At 35.4% G+C, this 20,440-nt stretch overlaps 1 protein-coding gene across 3 annotated transcripts in view; it reads right to left on the bottom strand.

The window, feature by feature from the left end:
* The window catches only part of MKLN1 (muskelin 1), a 377,600-nt gene that overhangs the window by 35,984 nt on the left and 321,176 nt on the right, over positions 1 to 20,440 (bottom strand). For all 3 annotated transcript variants that reach the window (XM_061165822.1, XM_061165821.1, XM_061165823.1), the window contains 2 exons: positions 14,515 to 14,736; positions 11,866 to 11,995 (listed from right to left, as the gene is read on the bottom strand). In XM_061165822.1, the coding sequence (XP_061021805.1) occupies positions 11,866 to 11,995; positions 14,515 to 14,736 (352 nt within the window). The remainder of the gene's footprint in view (positions 1 to 11,865; positions 11,996 to 14,514; positions 14,737 to 20,440) is intronic.

Here is a 20,440-nt window from a genome sequence, read left to right as displayed (position 1 = left end):
TGATTTGCATTTCTCTAATAATTAGCGATGCTGTGAATCTTTTTGGGCTTCCCTGGTGGCTCAGATGGTAAAGAATCAGGAGACTTGGGTTTTATCCCTGGGTTGGGAAGATCCCCAGAAGACGGAAATGGCTACTCATTTCAGTATTCTTGCTTGGAGAATTCCACGGACAGAGGAGCCTGGCAGGCTACAGCCATGGGGTCGCAGAGTCAGACACGACTGACCAACAGCCAGTTAGCCACCAGAATGTCTTCTTTGGAAAAATTTCTATTCAGGTCTTCTGCCCACTTTTTGACTGGGTTGTTTTTCGACATCGAGTTGTATGAGCCGTTTGCATATTCTGGATATAAATTTCTTGTTAGCTGCATCACTTGCAAATGTGTTCTCTCATTCCATAGATCATCTTTTCATTTTGTTGACCATTTCCTTTGTTGTGCAAAACCTTTTAAAATTTCATTAGGCTCCATTTACTTTTGCTTTTATTTCTTTTGCTTTGAGACTAATCTAAGAAAATACTGCTAAGATTTATGTCAGTGTTTCACCTATGTCTTCTTCTAGGAGTTTTATGGTGTCATCATACATTTAGATCTTTAAACCATTTTTAATTTATTTTTGTATATGAATGAACTTGAGTTTATTTTTGGACAAGGGAATGTTCTAATTTCATTGTTTTACACATAGCTGTCCAGTTTTCCCAATACCACTTGTTGAAAAGACTGTCTTTTCTCCACTGTATATTCTTGCCTCCTTTGTTGCAGACTAACTGACCATAAGTATGTGGATTTATTTCTGGGCTTCCTTTTCTGTTCTGTTGATTTGTTCTGTGTGAATACCATGCTGTTCTGGTTACTGCATTTTGTAGTATAGTCTGAAGTCTGGAAGGGTTATAGTTCCAGCTTTGTCCTTCTTTCTCAGGATTACTTTGGCAATTCTGGGTCTTCTGCAGTTCCACATAAATTTTTGGATTTTATTAGAACTATTATTTTACCTGAACCTGGGTTTCTACCACTCATTATTTGCTTTTTGTAAAATTCCAACTAGCTTTCGACACCCAACAATGTAGTTATTTATTCATCTATCTCAGTTGCATGAAGTTACAAAGAATTTATCTCACTGAATAGATCAAACATAACTGGTTAGCTGCTGGTGGGTAAAGTTGTTTTTGGATTTCTTAACTCTTGCAAACAATGTCACATTAAATATCTCTGTATAACTTATTTTTATGCATCTGTACATGTGTGAGCAGGGTAAATTCTGGAAAAAAATGCTTGGTCAAAGAGTATATGTATTTTATATTTTATTAGATAACAACATTCAATGAATGATCCTTTAATTTACACTTTAAAAATTATGAATGGAGCTGATCATTATACAAAAGTAAATCTGTCAAGCTACTTGAATTGTTTTTTTCTTTGAACTATCTAGTTCTATCATTTGTCATTGTTCTACTAGAAAATTGTTCCTTTTTTATTGATTTGTAAGAGTTTTTTGTTTAAAAAGTAGGACATTAACCTTTGTCTCAGTTCCTAGTTTGTCATTTATCATTTGACACTTAAATATTTTTCCATATATAATTCTTAATTTGCAAAAAATCAAACTAAGTCTCTCTTTTTTTTTAAACAGCTTCTGGGTTTTCTGTCAAGGTTGGAAAGGCTTCTCCATCCTAGATTATTAAAAGCAATTAGACTTATATTTTTATTTGTTAAGTATAAAACTTGAGTATACCCAGAAATTTTTCTGTGTGTATAGACATCAATTAGAGTCAGGATTTTGCTTTTTGCTTGTCAGGTCTTAAGTGACATCTCAGTGTCATTTATTGCATAATCTATTTTCCTTCTCTGACTGGAAATGCCACTTTACCATATACCAAATTCTCATATGTAATTAGGTATATTTTAGAGTATCTGTTGCATTCCCTTCCATTAATCTGCACAAAATTGTACCTTTCTAAATACTTGGTAGTATTATATTATCTTTCATTATCAAAACTGTCTTTAGTGTTCTTGAATGTTTGTTTTTACAAGTGAACTTTAATTCACATTTACTATCAAATGACCTAAATTTTCTTTTTTTTTTTTTCACTTTTGGCTGCGCTGGTTCTTCGTTGTTTTATGCAGCCTTTCTCTAGTTATGGCAAGTGGTGGCTACTCTTCGTTGCGGTGCAGAGGTTTCTCATGGCAGGTGCTCCTCTTGCTGTGGAGCACAGGCTCTAGGAGCATGGGCCTCAGCAGTTGCAGCGCACAGGCTCAGGAGTTGTGGCTTGCAGGCCCTACAACGTGGGCTCAATAGTTGTGGCACATTGGGTTAGTTGCTCTCCAGCATGTGGAATCTTCCCAGACTAAGGATTGAGCCCATGTCCCCCACACTGGCAGGCTGATTCTTATCCACTTCATCAGGGAAGTCCCAAATGACCTAAATTTTATATTGAAAATATGAATAACTTTACAAGCTTATGAGGGGCAAAAACACCCCTGCAAGAGTGAAAGGGGGAAGTTATGGAAAGTTATTACCACCAGTAATGTTGAGAAAAAAAAAAGTACATAATCCAATTTATCAGAATAATGGCACACCTAATACAAAAGATGCTAAACAGAAAGCAATGAAATCTAGTTACATTAAAAATAGGCACTCCCATCTCCTAACTCAGTAACTAATCTGTGTAAATGACAGCAAAACATTAGTTTCAGAGTCTTCTCTATACTGCTGAACTGACTTTATTTAGTTAACTGGTAAGAGTAGAAGGGTCAAAAATATAGGAACTTATACACACACACACACAAAGATTAAAGAAAAACAAAACACCAATGTCAATAAGCACATTCCCAGGCTGAAAATCAGTAAGATTTTGCATTTAAAGTTTTCATCGAAATGTTTATAGATAAATCAAATCTTGCAGGCATGACTAACAGAGCCCTCATTTTTAATTTTCACAGCCTGATAACAGCAAAAAGGAACAAAATTTAACTGTCAAAATTTTGGAGCTAGATGATGAGCCTTTAAGATCAACTGGTCCAATCCCCTTGTTTTCAGATGAACAATCAGGTCCAGAGAAATTACACAATTTTGCCAAAGCTACAGAAGGATGAGTGGCAGACCCAGATGAAGAAAGATCAAATCCTCTGATTCTGAATTCACTATTCTTTTAATTATAACAATCTGCCACTATGGTTAGGATAGAATGGTATAAACACTGGCAGATGTGGGAAAATAGAGTCAACAGAATTTAAGGAACACAACAAGTAAACACACTAATTACTATAGAATAGGAACTAAATGTTTGTAAGAGTTCTGTATCATCAGTGCCCTATTTAGTATCTGGCAAATGTTGAAGACACAATATATGTTTGTTCCTTGAATGAAAAAAAAACAAATATAAGAAAGTAGTTCCATTACTGTCAGCTGAGTTTCTAGAGCAAACCATAAAGTTCTAGTTGTGTGACAGATCTTCTAAACATAATTTTCAATTAGTGTTAAACAGAGCTTACATATGGGAAGTCTGCTAAACCCCCTGTGTTCACAGACCTATTGCCAAAAGTTATTCAGAAATAAACTCAAATTTTTGATGTGCTGAATTTTGATGTAATTATGTATGTGTTAGACACAATACCAGTAAATCCTTTTTTTCTAAACAGCTGTCAATCCACTGATTTAAATTGTAATTCCCTTCTAAGGAAAACATAAAACTGTTATACCCTAGTTAAAAAAATTAAGAGTTGAAAAAAAAAAAGAGTTGATGTTTCTTTAGATCTTAAAAGGCTAAATCTGAGTTAATTCATTTAAGTAATTATAAACAGCAATCATTTAAAATTTTACAGTATCTGACACAATAAGAAATTATAACAAGAAGCAGTAATTTTACAACTAGATATACTATTTCTAATTGGTAGTCTCAACAGTTCATACTAATTTCTTCTATGACTGTAAACAATCCAATTTGAAGCTCACATAAAAGCAGTTTTAATCAAATAACTCACATTACTGAATCACAGAAACATAGCAATTAGGTATTAAGTCCATCTCAAATTATACTAATTAACTATAATAAAACAGGTTTAGAAGAAGTTAATAAATAGAATGTTTAAATAAACTACAGAGCATCCATATAATAAAATTGCTATTTTCTAAGAATATTTAATAATATAGGAGTTTAAATAGTACTCTGTCTTGTCCTTAAAAGGACTTTGAATGGCTTACAAAATAAATAATTACTTAGCAAGATAAAATTAAAATTTAAACAGACTTTTAAAAATCAGCTAAAAGTAACTCTATGGGAGGACAATACACATACCATAGTTCTGACATGAGGTCTTCTAATTGGTCTAACTTAAGCCAGTGAAAATATTTTAGATTAAGAGTACTGAAAAAATTGCATACTCTTTAAGAAATCCTGAATAAAATCTGTGTATTTCAGCAGTTTTTTTTTTTCAGGTTTTGAAAAGCAGAGTCAAGATTATACTGCCAGATGAATATTCAGAATCATGTTAACAACTAATGTTAAAACGATATGCTCTAATCCCTAACCTGGGTTTGAGGAGTTAAAGAATTTCAGGAGACAATGCTCTATAAGCTAAGATCTGAAAGATGAGCAAAAATCAGCTACACTTTGGAGGTAGGAGGAAAGAGTGACTTAGGCAGGGAGAACAGTATGGGAAAAAACTCAAAGGCATGAAAAATATGCCATCGATAATTAATATTCAGTGGTCATGAAAAAAAGAATTAGTGGCAAGGTGAGGGTGGATATCAAGAATGGGGAACTAACTAAGCTGAGGCATATCATAAAAGAATCTGTGAGTTAGGCTGAGTTTAGACTTAATCTGAGGGCAAAGAAGAACAATTTAAAAAAAACCATCTTAAGCAAGGGAGAGAAAAATGACCAGGTTTATATTTTTAAAAGATTTTCTGGGAATCATGGAGTGGTCTAGTGATAAGGACTTGGAGCTTTCACTGCTGGGGGTCTGGGTTCGATCTCTGGTTCAGGAACTAAGATCCCACAAGCTGTGTGGCATGGCCAAAAATAAGGGTATTTTCTTATCTTATTAGTACTAATCAAAAGGTAAGGTGTTAACCTACTTCTTTTTCTTCCCTATGCACAACTATAATATCCATGAAGTCAGAGCTCTTATTTCTAGTTTTATCCCTAGTGCTTAGATTATCTGGCACCTAGAAGGTGACCAAAAGATATTTGTTGAATGAATGTTACTATACGGTTCTGTACTTAATTGGTAACACAGAAACAGTTGCGTTCTGCTCAAAGTGTGAAGAAAGGGTTGGGGGAGGGATGGGATACACAGGAAGAAGAATACTAGAGACAGAGGTCAAACTGGTGTTGGCAGGCCAAACTAGTGAACTAGCAATGAGAACACAGAGAAGATGAAGGTGAAACTAGTATGACTTGATTATTGGATAGATCAGTGAACCTGTAGGCAGTACTGAAATACACTTGTGAAAACTGAGGTACCCAACAATAACACCAGCCCAAATCAGTGTCAATCCACTTCTACTCCTAGAGTGGCTATGAGATACCATTTTACTTAAAATATAATTTAGGTCACTTATAGACGTGCAAAATAAGGTGTAACATTAAGTAACCTGTCCAGGTTTACTTGATTAAGGACTGAGATAGGCTTTGGAGAGCTAGAAGGGTGATTCTCAATTCTGGCCACCATTGAGAAGCCCCTCTTAGGGGAGGAGTGGAGGATGCACCAGGAAGACAGACAAAGAGAGAGAAACAAGGGGACTTAAAGAAGGGAGCAGAGAAGAAGGGGAAAATGGGAAGGAAGAGAGAGAAATAAAGGAAGGAGGATGGAAGGAAGTGACCTAAGGAAAGGAGAAAGGGAGAGATGGAAAAAATAAGAAAGAAAAATGAGAAGAAAGGAACTTCAGTTTCACTCTAATATGCCAGCAGAGCCGCTGAGGTTTTACAACTCTAAGTAATAATGGCAACAGTTTTAGGCAGGTTCTAACCAGATGCTAAACTCTGCCATAAAAATCTTCAGTTAAAGGATGTGCACATAGCCTGTTGTACACATAACCTTTGGACAATGCAATTTACAGGCATACTGTCAATATTAAACACTTGGAAAATGTACATTTAGACAAAAGAATGATATTTTCAAAACTTTAATCGGATCAAAACCCTAGCATTCATTTTCAGCAACATGGATGGACCTAGAGATTATCATTTGAACTGAAGTAAATCAGACGGAGAAAGACAAAACCCATAAGATATCAAATTACATGTGGATGGAACCTGAAATACGACACAAACAAACTTATTTACAAAATGGAAACAGGTTCACAGGCAAAACAAACTAATGGTTACCAAAGGGGAAAGGATGGGGGTGGAGGGATAAAGTAAGTATTTGGGATTAGTAGATACAAACTACTATATGTAAAATAGACAACAAGGTCCTACTGTGTAGTACAGAAAACTTTACATTCAGTATCTTATAAAAAACTACAATGGAAAAGAATCTGAACAAGAGCATAAATATATACACATAAATATGTATACACACACTCAGTTCAGTTCACTCGCTCAGTTGTGTGTGACTCTTTGTGGCCCCAGGGACTGCAGCACGCTAGTTTCTATAGTATGTGTGTATTCTTGGCAACAGGTGGCAAGAATATGCACATACTATAGAAAATTAAATCAACTGTATGCCAGAAACTAACAGAACACTGTAAATCAACTACACTTCAATTAAAACAACAACAAAAAAGCCCTTAGCATTAAACCTTTCAAAACCTTCTATATTATTTAGGTGAAAAAACCCCCAAATTTCTTGTATTTGTACTGTACAAGGCACTGAATAATCAGACTTAACTATTTCTCCAACCTCACTTCACATAACTTGCCTCACCTTTGATATGCACTGGATCCCTTTGCTTTGGGAACACATTAAATTCTTTCCTGCTTTGAAATCTTTGTACATGGACTTCTCTCAGTTCGTAACACAGTTCTTCCTAATTCTCTATTTCTTGACTGAAATCTTAAAGACTGCCTCCTCAGAAACAGTTTCCCAACCTACTCTATCTGACTGGATCCTCTCATGTTACTCACTATTATAGCATTCAATTTTTTTTCTTCACAGTGCTTAGAAAGCAAATGTAGGTCTCTCTTCACTAAAATGAGTCCTTTGAGAGAAGGGATCTTATCCTCTAGTCCACAGCTATGAACCTAAACATACCTGGCATATATAAGGCACTGAAATATTTTGGGAGAAAGGAAGGGAGAAGGCCAAACTTAGATGTTAGTAGATGATCAACAATTACTATTAAATTAACAAAAAAACTTGCTTGCATTATGGGATAATTCACCACAAAGCAATAAAAAAATTAAAGAACCCATACCAATATTGGTGATTTTCATTTTATAAAAGTTGATTAAAGAGTAGTTAAGCAATAAATCCACTTATCTTTTGGTAATAAAACCATAATGACAAAAAAAAAAAAAAATACCACAATTTAATGTAAGTTTAAAAACAGCACTGTCAGTCACTCAGTCACATCTGACTCTTCGCAACCCCATGGACTATAGCACACCAGGCTCCTCTGTTTATGGGATTTTTCCAGGCAAGAATACTGGAATGGGTTGCCATTCTCTTCTCCAGGAGCAGAATATAAAATTGTGCTAAATTTTATAAAATAAATAAGCTTAAAAAGACTAGAAGGAAATACATTAAAATGTTAACAGATTATGTCTGAATGGTTTGATATAGTTTCTTTTTTACATCTTTCCATATTTTTCAAATACAACGAGCATATTATTACTCTTATAATCAAAACAAAATTGAACAAAAAGAACAATTGGGGCCATTCATTGCTGGCCCTAAAGCTAGCCATAGCAATGAATGAAATATACTGACCAATTCTGCAAATTACTAAATAATAATAATTCATTTAAAAAATATTCAAATGATAGTCATTAAAGTCTATTTATTGTCATAGTGCTTTTTTTTTGCTGAATCTTTACTACTATCACTTCACCACTTTTTCCTTTTAATCTTGGGGAGCACTTTAGTATGGTCAAGAAAACAAAAAACAAAAAACCTTTGCACCTCAAAAAAAAAAAAAAAAAAAACGAAAAACCTTCTTTGCACCTCAACTTCTAAACCCTGGCTGTATCATTACCTAGTTGTATATTAATGAGATAGTACTTCACTAAGTTCAATTTTTCTCATCTGGTAAATGAGAATACTACTACCAATTAGAACTATTTATGAAGTTCCATGCTTAGTAACTGGCATTTAGGGTCTAAATAAAGAATAGCCATTAGGAAATCAACTCTGAATATTCATCACAAGGACTGATGCTAAAGCTGAAGCTCCAGTACCTCAGCCACCTAATGTGAAGAGCCGACTCATTGGAAAAGACCCTGATGGTCAAAAGATCGAGGGCACTGGAAGCAGGTGACAGAGAATGAGATGGCTGGATAGCATCATCGACTCAATGGACATGAGTTTCAGCAAACTCCGAGAGAGAGTGAAGGACAGGGATGGCAAGCTGCAGTTCATGGGGTCACGATGAGTTGGACATGACTTAGCAACTGAACAACTATAATCCACCAGAACACTACTTACTAGATGGATTATAAGCACTCTGAGAGACCATGATCATATAGTTCCAATGTATCCCTAGTCTAGCATGAGCCAACATGTAGAAGTTTTTAACACATACCTATTGAATCAATTACTATTTTCACTACCTTTTTTTCAGGCAGAGCTGTGTCAGAATTGTAGGGGGTTATTACTTCCATCTTCCTAGTAATTTTAATGGAAAATCAGACTAAGTTTTAAAAGTGAGAGGAAATCAAAGATTAAATCATATACCTCCACATTATCCTATGGTAGTAGAAAATAAATGAGTAAACAAGATAGACAATTTTAGACATGATAAATAATGTTATTAGTCATTTCTTAGAATATTTCTTTCTATGGAATTTCAGTCCATGGAATTCTCCAGGCCAGAATACTGGAGTGGGTAGCCGTTCCCTTCTCCAGGGCATCTTCCCAACCCAGGTCTCCCACATGGCAGGTGGATTCTCTACCAGCTGAGCCACAAGGGAAGCCCATTTCTTTCCACAGTTTTACATAATATCAGCACCTACTGACTTCTTGTTATAGCAGACAAAGAATTTTACTACACTGATGCTATCTTCCCACTAAATTTTATCCCAACTTTTGGTTAAATTGATTTTAGTTTTTGCATTATTATGAAGAGGGGAATACTGCTCATTGTAGAGCCAAAAACTGTACTATGATGATGTCTGCTTTTAAAAATATTTTCTTTTCCTACTGTGTTCCTCTTACTTCAGATATTATTTACCGATTAATACTTTTATTCCAATTGCTCAAACATCTATTTGGTCTACTTTTATCTACTTTTAGTCAACGCCACTTTTTGGTGAGGAGGAGAGGTCCATTTTCCTATGTCCTCCTGCTCCAATATGAACTGGGTACTCATACATTTGCAGTGCAGGTATCATGTTGGGATGGCCCTTTTCTGCTTTCCTATGATAGATTTTCTTTCCCTCAGTTCTCAGAATGTTTTCTTTTTAACTACTTTTACTCCTTTTTGTTAGTATATATGACGTACTAACTTCTGAAAAAGAGTGCATAAAATATCTATCATTTTTTAAATCTTGTGTGGCAGACACTGTTAATTGCATGATCCAATAGCCATTTCCAAATCCCTTACTCTATACTATTCAAAGGCAGGAAAAGCTAAATGCTTGCTTTCCCAGACTCTCCTGAAGTCAGGTTTCACAGTTCTAGTCAATGAAATGTCAATAGGGAGCTTTCTGGGCACATTTTGCTCTGCTTCCTTTTTTCCTATCTGGAAGGAAGGCATGATGTTAGAGGTGTGTCAGTCAACTTGCCATCATGAGGTTACCACCAGTTAAACATAGAAAAACAGATAAAAAAGAACCTGAGAGCATTTATGACATTTCTTAAATCACTACATTAGTCCCAGATTATCTACATCTGGATTTCTCGTCCTGTGAGAGAAGATTCCCAATCTGTTTAAGCCATTCTCTTGGTTTTCTGTTACCTGCAAACACACACATACCCCACTAATAAACCTGGTATATCTGAAAATACCACTTCTTCCCTCTTGTTTCCCGGGTGTTTGGCTAGAAATAGAATTCCAGGTTGATGATAATTTTCCCTCATAATTTTTAAGACCTTGTTTCCCCTTATAGCTTCCAATGTTGCTGAAAATTTCTAGCATTCTAGGGCCTATTTCTTTGAATGTGACCTCATTTTACACTGGTAGCTTTTTAGATATTCTTTTTATGATTGATATGTAAAATTCTACAATGAGCAATGATGTGTCATCTGACTGAGAAGGTTTTTGTTTTTATTTTTTTTTAATTCAAGGTACTGACATCCAAAAGGGGCCATTTATAACCTGCAGACCAATACTTTTCAGTTTAGGGAAATTTTCTGTTAGTCCTTCATTTTATAAACTAGTCTCCAACATTCTCCTTGCTCTCCATAGTTAGAGAAACTTATTAGTTCAACACTGGATCTCTTATACTGATTTTCTAAGGTCCTTAATTTTCTCCAATTTCCACCATCTCTGTCTCTTTGTCTATTTCTCAGATGTCTTACAACTCTTCTACTTTTTAACAAAATTTATTTCCAAAAGGTCTTTCTTAGTCTCTGACCTTTCATTGCATCCTATTATTGTTTTATGGTTGCAATATCCTTTTCTCTAAGAAAAGTGATCTTGATCATTAACTGACAGTTCATTTACAGTGAAGAAATACAATTTAACTGAAAATAGCATGTGTACAATGGGGCACACTGTAGGGGAACTGGGCCATGAAAGTAACCACTGTACTGGGGGCTAGCCAGAAAGATCAGACATTTTAGTGGGGGCAGGTATCCCCAAACAACAGTATCTGGAAATATTTTCTATGAGGCCACATATTTCCTCTAGAGAAGGTGATACTAAACTTCCATAGGAGACATATGCCTAGCATCCTAAGAGCAGGGAAAGGGTCAGAAGTTCCACTATTCAGTACATGGACTTAATTCTATTTTATACCCTGTTCTCCCTGCCTCCACAGAGCCTCTATTTCTCCAGGATATGAAATTCTAGCCTCTGCCCAATAGGAAGTATGGGAGAAAGATCCTAAGGGTCAAACTGCCTCGCATGTACTTTTTTATTATGGTGTTAGCTTTTTTTTTTTTAATTCTTCCTAAATATAAGCAACTACTATAAACATATCTATATAATAAATAGTAAAAGGAAAAGCAAAAACAAATAGATAAAAGGAAAAGCAAGCTAATCTAATTTCTTACCCTATTGCTCTAATTAGGCACTTATTAATAATTATGTATAAACTGGGATTATCTCAGGCAAACTAATCACCTTATCATTAGGAGAATAACTTTCTGGATGCTGAGAGTGTAGAGTTACAAGGCATTACCAATGAACGATGTGAAATCTTCCCTCAAGAACAAAGACATACTCTACTATATGTATCTAACATATAAGTCACCTTAGTGAAAATGGAAGGTGGAAAGAACTAGCAAATACAGGATAATATAGTTTTTTAAAGTTATTAATTCTTATAATCACCCTTAACAAGCACACATATAAATAATCCCTTTACAATTTTGCATATTGTCTTTCTGTTAAAGGGAATCATCATAATAATAATTCATACAGCATTTTTAAACAGGTTGAATTAAATAATTTAGCTGGGAGAGACTTTTTTCCTCTTATTCAGAATTACTTCAATTAAACAAATGAGAAAAGCATTAAGAATGGTTAGAAAGAAAAGCTAATGGGTTAATAGTCTTCTACCTGAAGTAATTAAGACATGAGAGAAGAATCACTAAGTGCCTTTACCCATTCCAGAGTCTTTCTTGGTACCATCTGATATTATGTCTACATGATCAGAATCCACATCATAACTGAAGAAATCATTCAAATAGGTCTTCGATCGCTGGCCACCAAATACATATAAGCAACGATTTTTCTGTAAAATAAAAAATGGGAAAGAAGAAAAAAAAAAGTCATTTCCACAAAGAATTCAGAATAATTCTTTTAAAATTTAAACCTCTAGAGGAGTAATTTATGAGAGATTCCATGCAATGAAGTACTTACTGTACTGGTATAAAGTGGAAAAGGAAGCTCTGCATATACTGCTAAGGGATAATCGCTAGGATATCCTATTGAAGTAAAAAAAAAAAAAAACAAGGTGCAGAGTAATGCATATAGGGTGCTACCTCTATGTATGGAAGGAGAAAAAGGAATGTGTGTTGTGTTTGTTTCTTTCTTCAAAAAGAAACAAAGGAAACTAGTAATACATAATTAGCTACAGGGAAAGGAACAGAACAGAAAGACAGGGAAAATAACCATATCTCTCCAACAGCATACTGACAGTTTTGCCTTAAGAACTATGTAAATGTTTTTACTTAATTAGAAAATCAAAGTAAAAGAAAAAATAATGTCTGAAATTTGAAAAAAAAAAAAAAGAAACAAGTAAGCCTATATACAAAGATACAATAGGACAGAGACACATGATCATGCAGACAAGTCGTAGTATTTCTAGTGATTTTTAATTCTCGCTTTTTGACTACCCATCCCTAGTGGGCTATGTTCTAAACAGAAAAATAATCAGAAAGCAGTCTTAAACATCATTCAGTGATTCTATTAGTTTTGCTATTCATTAAACTATTATAGAAAGAGCAAGTAACATATCATCATCAGGAAGTAGGATTTTAACCATAAAGCTTCACAAAAACAAAGATATAAAATTTTAAATTCTATAATCTTAAGTTTAACTTGGACATATCAATATGAACTCATGATTTTTTTTTTCTCTTACTAAAAAAGACATATGTATATATGTGTGTGTATATATGCAAAGGTATACTGGGAGATGGGTACTCCCACTGTTCAAAGATGGAGAAAAATTAGGGAATCAAAAAGAATAATGACAGGAAGTTAAAAACATCAAATACATAAAAATCCATGAGTTTATAATAATACCTATGAAAAACTCATTGGTAAATTTTGGAGCCTCAGCTCATAAAAATGAAAAGACAATAGAGGAAAACAATCAAAATGTTTATATTACCTATCCTGTGTGGTTTACATATTAGTCAATTAGTTAATGAGGCTAAGTTTTTATAGCAGAATCAGTTAATAAATAAAGAAAAAGGTAATTAGAAAAATGACCACTTATCAAATTCTATTAAAATCTAGTCTATGACTACAGACCATAGTGACTGCTAAAGCCACTAGATAAAAAGTTGACAGGAAACTTAGTAACTGATCAATCAGGTTGATAACACGTAAACCCACCCGAACAATTTTAACATCACCAAAGTTGTGACAACTACACATTAAATGCCCTTTATATTTTATAATCGGACCAGCTGTGAAGTATACTTCCAACTCCCTTTTTGGCCCATTCAAAAAAGGAGAGGAATCTAAAATTAAGCCTCCAGATCTAAATACCAGCTCACAGGAAATATGGAAACCAGAGGATCATGTTAAATGACACTATGATAAAAATCAGTCAAACTGAGAACATGGGAAATTCCAAAGCACACATGAGACTTACTTACACAAATAAGCAGTATACAGAGGGGGGGAAAAAAGGAAGAGGGAGTATTCTCATGGATTAAAAGAAATTTCAGAGTTATTAACAACCAAATGCAATACACAGACCTTTTCTGGATCCTGACCTAGATAAACCAACTATGAAAAGTATTTTTCAGCATGGCAGGGGAAAAATGAGTGTAGTACTACACGATATAAAGAAATTTTTACTTACATAACCATACTACAATTATGTTTTTAAAAAGTCTTTATCTGTTAGTGACACACTATGGTATTTATAGTTGTAATGATATAATGTCTGGAATTTGCTTTAAGATGCCCAACACAATGAAATTTAAGAACAGACAAGTAACTGCTGAAACTGGTAAATAAGTACGAGGAATTTATTACACTGTTCTGTCCACTTTGGTATGTTAAAAATCTTTCATAGCACACTTTTAAAGTTTTGTTCATAGCAGGAGCCCATGTTTTCATTATAACACTTGAAAAAATTAAATGTCTGTATGCTAGTTTTTGCTGATAAACTTTAATTCCAATTCTATAAAGTCAATTCTTAATTCTTTGCACTTAATGGAGAGTAGCAGAGGGGAAAATAAGAACAGATAATAAAATCACCCTTCTAGATGCTAAGAGAAAACAGTAAGTTGAAAGGTATGTAAGAAAGAGAAATAGCTACAACATATAAGCAGTGAAGTCAGTCATAAAAGTGCTGAGATAACTACTTAGGAATTATTAGGCTGATAGGAAATATAATTAGCAAACAGTTCACTGATAAAGGTAGTTTTGTTTTTCCTTATCATTGTCAACACTTATTTATTTCTAATGAAAAGTTTTGCTCTCTTACTGAAGAATTAGATTGCACCACTTCTTTTCCTATTGAGAGATGCATGACAAAATAACATAAGACAATGTACAGAATATTCTTACTGAGTGGAATAGCATGCAGTGTCCTATCCGAGACTGGATGTCCTCAGGACCAGCATTACAGGAGTCCTCTCGAAGAAGCTTCCAGGTTTGACATTGACAGTTGAAAGCAAACAATCCACTGAATTGTGGTTCACTGGCTCTGCTGTCATCTACACTGCCATTACACGTCAAAATTCTACCACCAAAGGTGTAGATCATGTGTTTTTCTGAGTCCATACACATCTATAGAACAAGGCAACAGGTTGAATAGCTTTAGACTGTTCCTGTCATGAGTTAAAATTAGACCAATGTGTGCAGTTTTAGAATCTAAAAAAAACTGAACATTGTCTTAAAACACCAAATACCATCTCTGATTATTATATGCACTTATTAATTTATTAAAATCCTGCTCTGCTCACCACGTGGCAGAGATTCTGGATGGATTTCAAAATATCTTTTCCAGGTTTCCTTTTTTTTTCCCCCCGGTGAGAATAAAATATGTTGAGTTAAGGAGTTTTATGCTTTCTCGAGCTCCATAATTTTTACCAAATCAACCAATAATAATTTAGTTACTGATTTAATACTGAACATACTCTGTGGGTAAAGAGTGATCATATCCTCCTTATAAAAACTCTCTTTTTTCCATCCTAGTGCGTGCATGCTAGGTTGCTTCAGTTGTGTCCGACTCTTTGAGACCTTATGGACTGTAGCTCGCCAGGCTCCTTTGTCCATGGGATTCTCCAGGCAAGAATACTGGATAGGATTGCCATGCCCTCCTCCAGAGGATCTTCCCTACCCAGGGATTGAACTCACATCTCTTATGTCTCCTGCATTGGCAGGGTGGGTTTCTTTTCACCACTAGTGCCACCTGAGAAGCCCTGTCCATTCTAGGCAAGCATTCTATTCCTTTTGCTACCATTTAATAAAAGAGAAGATATGTGAATAAGAATGATGTAGCTTATTCATCATTTTCCATTTATTTTACAAAATTCTCCCAGTTATGTTTTTACCAAAACAACATATGAAAAGACATTTGCAGCAATCCATCTTTGGGCTGACTTCTATGGTATGATGAATCTTGCCTCCTTTTAACACAATATTGTAAATTTAATTTTCTTTGAGGTACATCAAGCAATTCATCTTCAAAAGCCAACCCTGACTTCCATTCTTTCAACTCAAGATTGTTTTTTACAAAAATATCTCTGCGAAAACAGCCATTGGTCACAGGACAATAAATAAGAAACAAATTCTATTTCAAAGGATACATAAGTACAAGTTGGTAACCAGAGACTGAATACAAGTGGCATTTATGCTTAAATAATAAATTGTATACATAAAACGTCTATTTTTTGTTGTTGCTAGAGCCCACTCCAGTACTCGTGCTTGGAAAATCCCATGGACAGAGGAGCCTGGTAGGCTACAGTCCATCGGGTCACAAAGAGTCAGACATGACTGAGTGACTTCACTTTCGAGCACAAATACTAGGCATTATACGTTCAGTTCTCTCCTATCAAACTACTTCTGCTGTTTATCTATTTTTGGTATTGTGTTTAATTAAAAAACTAAATAATTATAAAGCTTATTTTAAAATTAGTATTTCATCTTAAAAAGAAAGAATTCTAGTCTAGCACCTCCAAATCTTTACCTACCACTAAAGATTCACTCACTTGCCATTTCCCAGGTTTCTGGCAGACTTCTATAAATTAAGGTGAAAATCTGTAATTCTCAGGGGTGAAATCTTGGGAAGCACGGTTCAAAAACTACGATGTCAAAGTTTTCATGCCCCTGGCACTCAGAAGAAAAGTGATCCTATGCTTTAATCTTAAACGATTATATCATGAAAAGCATTATATCCAAGCAATCCAACTATATCATGAAAAGCAATCCATACATTGCTGAGGGACACACATAATGTGAGTGTACTTTCATTTTCTTAAGTTCACAGATTCATACTCATTTTGTTCAGTCTCTGTTATCTAGCCCTTATGGTTCTACCTCATAAGACTACAAGGGCATTTCTCTTTCCTTTGGGGGATATTTAACTTTCTTTTTGATATGGCTATTCTCATTTGTTATCAGAGAAGCATAGACATCTTTATTTGGTAGCTCCTTCTTGCACAGCAGGCCAAACTCAAAGACAGAGGAAGATACTGCAGTAGCTTGATGATTCTTTCTTATATCTTGAACAAACAGGACACAAAATAGAAATAATTTTATTCCTTCAGCTTGGTTGTTCCCTGTAAGATATCTAGTTTCAACGAGGGTCAATCATCAGATAACAAGTTTTAATCACTCCAGGAAACTTTGCTGTTCATCAGTTTATGGTTCCCTTTTTTTATCTCTGTAAAATGTTTTGAAACTCCAATGGCTTATTATATATAATCCACAGTATCTCTTCCCTCAAGAAATCTTGAGTCTACTCTGTCAGGATAGGTATTTAATTTTTAAAATCAAATAAATAATGTATAGCCACTTATTCCTCACACCTATCCCCAATTATTTCTTAATTTGAAAGTATCTTATTTTACTTCATCAAATGAACACAAGGTTGGTTAGGGTTAGGGTGGGTTCAAAATTAATCTCCTCCTCACAAAAGCTGAAGACATTATTATAAAGCTTTCTAAGTAGTGTTGTCCAACCCATTACCCTACCTTCCAGCAACATCCAAAAATCCTCATGTTAAACTGATTCTTGTGTATGTTGTGCATTTGTGCTCAGTCATGTCTGACTCTTTGTGACCCATGGACTGTAGCCCGCCACTTTCCTCTGTCCATGGAATTTTCCAGGCAAGAATACTGGAGAGCATTGCCACTTGGTCCTTCAGCGGGTCTTCCTGACCAAGGGAACAAACCCACGTCTCTTGTGTCTCCTGAATGGGCAGGCGGCTTCTTTACCACTAGTGCCACCTGGGAGTCTGATCCTTGCTTACCCTCGAAGGTGACCAGTTTTCTCTCTGTAACTTATAGGATTTTCTCTTTCTTGATTCTGAAATATCATTAAGGAAGTATTTAGGCAGGGATATTCTTTTTTTCATTTATCCCTGAGCTGTACTAGGAGTTTCTTTCATTCTGAAAAGTATCTCTCTTCAGTTCTGATGATTTTCTTTATTTTTACCTTGAGTGGGTTTTTTGTTTGTTTATTTTTGGCTTCCATTCTCTTTCTAGAACTATCAGGTGCATATTCAAACTTCAGGTACTTTTCTTTGTTTAATTTTTCTCTCATAATTTCACAGAGAAACTTAATAATTTAGTAACCATTTAGAGGTGAGGATGTCCACATTGCTTTTTCATCTATTTACTGAGATTTTTTAAATTTCACTATCAAATCTCTAATTTATAATTTTTCTATACATTTCCTTTTCATGGATGCAATAGCCTCCTGAATTGCTCTAATCACTTAATCTTAAAGAGGTCTTCAGTTCACACTACAAGCTGTTTTTAAGTCTCAATTTGTTGAGTTCAGTATCTCATGTCTCACAGTATTAAATTATCTTCAAATATTTGGATTTGGGCATTACTGTTTTAGTCTTCTTCGCATCTGAGAACCCTTATTCATCTGCCTGTTGCATATACAGTCTACCTCAAGGGACTGGGCAGGGCAAGACGAGACATAATGCTGTGAAGGGCACTGCAGCAGCTCTCCAGTGATTTATCCGTCCAGCTCCAGTGTTCACACTGAACACTTGACCTGCTAATAATGATCACAGTCCAGTGCTACTCAGACTGCAAACTGCCCAGCTGCTTCATCCCCAATTGATCATGTACTGTTTGCCCCAAAATACATTTTGAGACTCAAGTTGCTGCTATCTTATAGGTTGTGGTTTATTTTGGTTGGATCTAATCCTACCTGCCTTTTAACTCACAGGAATTCCCTCAAATATTTTAACTTCCCTAAGGGCAATCTTTCTTGTTTTTCTACACGATTACTAATGTATTCTCTTGTCATTTCACAGGATGCTGGGCAGGAGGACAGTAAAAGTGTATGTTCAATGATCCACACTGATCCAGGCAGAATGTCAGTAGGCTGAGATCTCCAATCTTGTGACTGAAGTTCCTCCTGTCATTTCTTGATTAGCTCATTTTACATTTTCCAGTACTTTATATCAAGCCCTTGGCTCATAATGTCTTTTCTTTGAAAACCTTCTAGATACTGTCTCTTAGCACTGAATGTAACTACAGAGAAATCTGCTACCAGTTTTGTTCTACCTCTGGATCATTTTGTCTAGTTGCCCCCAAATGGCTTCTTTATATTTGAAATTCAATGTCACTAATACATTATCACAGTTGCATTTTTTAGAGTTGAATGCCTAGGGCAATTTTCTGACTATAACATATCCTTTCACACTATGTGGAACAGGTTTCCTTCTTGAGGAAATTCTTCTTGAATTTTATGTATAAATATTTTTTCTGTTCCATTATTTTGGCTTTCTTCTTTAATGTGTCCAATAATGTATATGTTGGCTCTCTTTTGCATGTCTTTTCTGTCTGTACTTTCCTAGCTAGCTGTTATATTCGTACTTGCTTTCTTTATCTGCTTTTTGTATTTCTTATGACCCTCACCCAGTCTTCTTTATGCTCCTTGTAAACTAGTGAAGTTTACTATATTTTTCTTCAATTTCTTCCCTGAGATTTACCAGGCCCAGTTTCACCTGCTCCAATTATTTGGCCATCTCATTTGCATTCTTGAATGTATACCTTGTAGTTTTCTTCAGAATTTCAAGTTTCATTAAGTGATTTAATTTATGTCAGAATATTGGAATATAATTTTCATCTGCTGTTAGCATGAAGGAAAGCTTTTGCTACTGTTTTACTTTCACTGTTTTCCTTTAGAGTACTTCACTAAAGATCTGTTTACTACTGATTACACTGTTTACTACTTACTAGTTTTTCATATTTAAATAACATTTCAATATGATTTCCCATATTTAACTGAGCTGAATTTCCCTGCACCAGATAATACAAGGTTCCTATGGAGGTATGATATTCTTTCTCAAGGACTTTCTCCTCTATTTCTAATGAATTGCATGGCTTCTTCAAAATATGGAGCTTCTGTGAAGCCATGTCTTCTCTATCTGAACCTCATCTGGCTTAGGGAGCTCTATCTTGAGCCTTGAGATCCCCCAGTTCCTTCAACGGACATACAGAACAAGTCACTGTCCCTACTTGTCACGGTGTTTCCATACCACTTATGGGCCTTGCTGGGCATTTTCCACACGGTGAAAAGTCAAAGTGAAAGTCGCTCAGTCGTGTCTGACTCTTTGTGACCCCATGGACTGTATAGTCCATGGAGAGTGTATAGCACTCTCCAGGCCAGAATACTGGAGTGGGTAGCCTTTCCCTTTTCCAGGGGATCTACCCAACCCAGGGGTTGAACCCAGGTCTCTGACATTGCAGGCAGGTTCTTTACCAGCTGAGCCACAAGGGAAGCCCAACAATACTGGAGTGGGTGGCCTGTCCCTTCTCCAGATCTTCCCGACCCAGGAATTGAACCAGAGTCTCCTGCATTGCAGATGGATTCTTTCCAAACTGAGATATCAGGGAAGCCCCCATGTTACTTAACTGATTTCCCCAGTAGCTGCAATGGGTTCAATTTCTGCTCTGCTCATGACACTTCCACTAAGATGTACCTCTGCTAGGCTTCCTCTGCATCCCCAGTTCTCCCCATTAAACAGTTGGGAGCTTCAATACAGCTTCTGGGTATTCCAGTTGTTTCTGGCTAAATTTACAAGGAATTGGGAGTTGTGGGTTTTCTTTGGCTTCTGGTTTTGCTGAATATGTGACTTGTTTTGTTTTCTTGCTTTTTAAAAAATCTTTCTGTTTGGTTCTCATTGTTCCTGAAGAATCACACAAAGCAACAATATGGAAAGCTTCAGAACTAAGCTGCCACTATGTCCTTAGGAAATCTGAAAGTCTTTGAATTTTAATTTTTTTAATATGTTAAAATTTAA

The sequence above is a fragment of the Dama dama genome, chromosome 18 (genome assembly GCF_033118175.1).
Source record: "Dama dama isolate Ldn47 chromosome 18, ASM3311817v1, whole genome shotgun sequence".
Classification (NCBI taxonomy): domain Eukaryota; kingdom Metazoa; phylum Chordata; class Mammalia; order Artiodactyla; family Cervidae; genus Dama; species Dama dama.
Note: the sequence above shows the minus strand (reverse complement) of the source record. Positions and strands in the feature narration are given on the sequence as shown.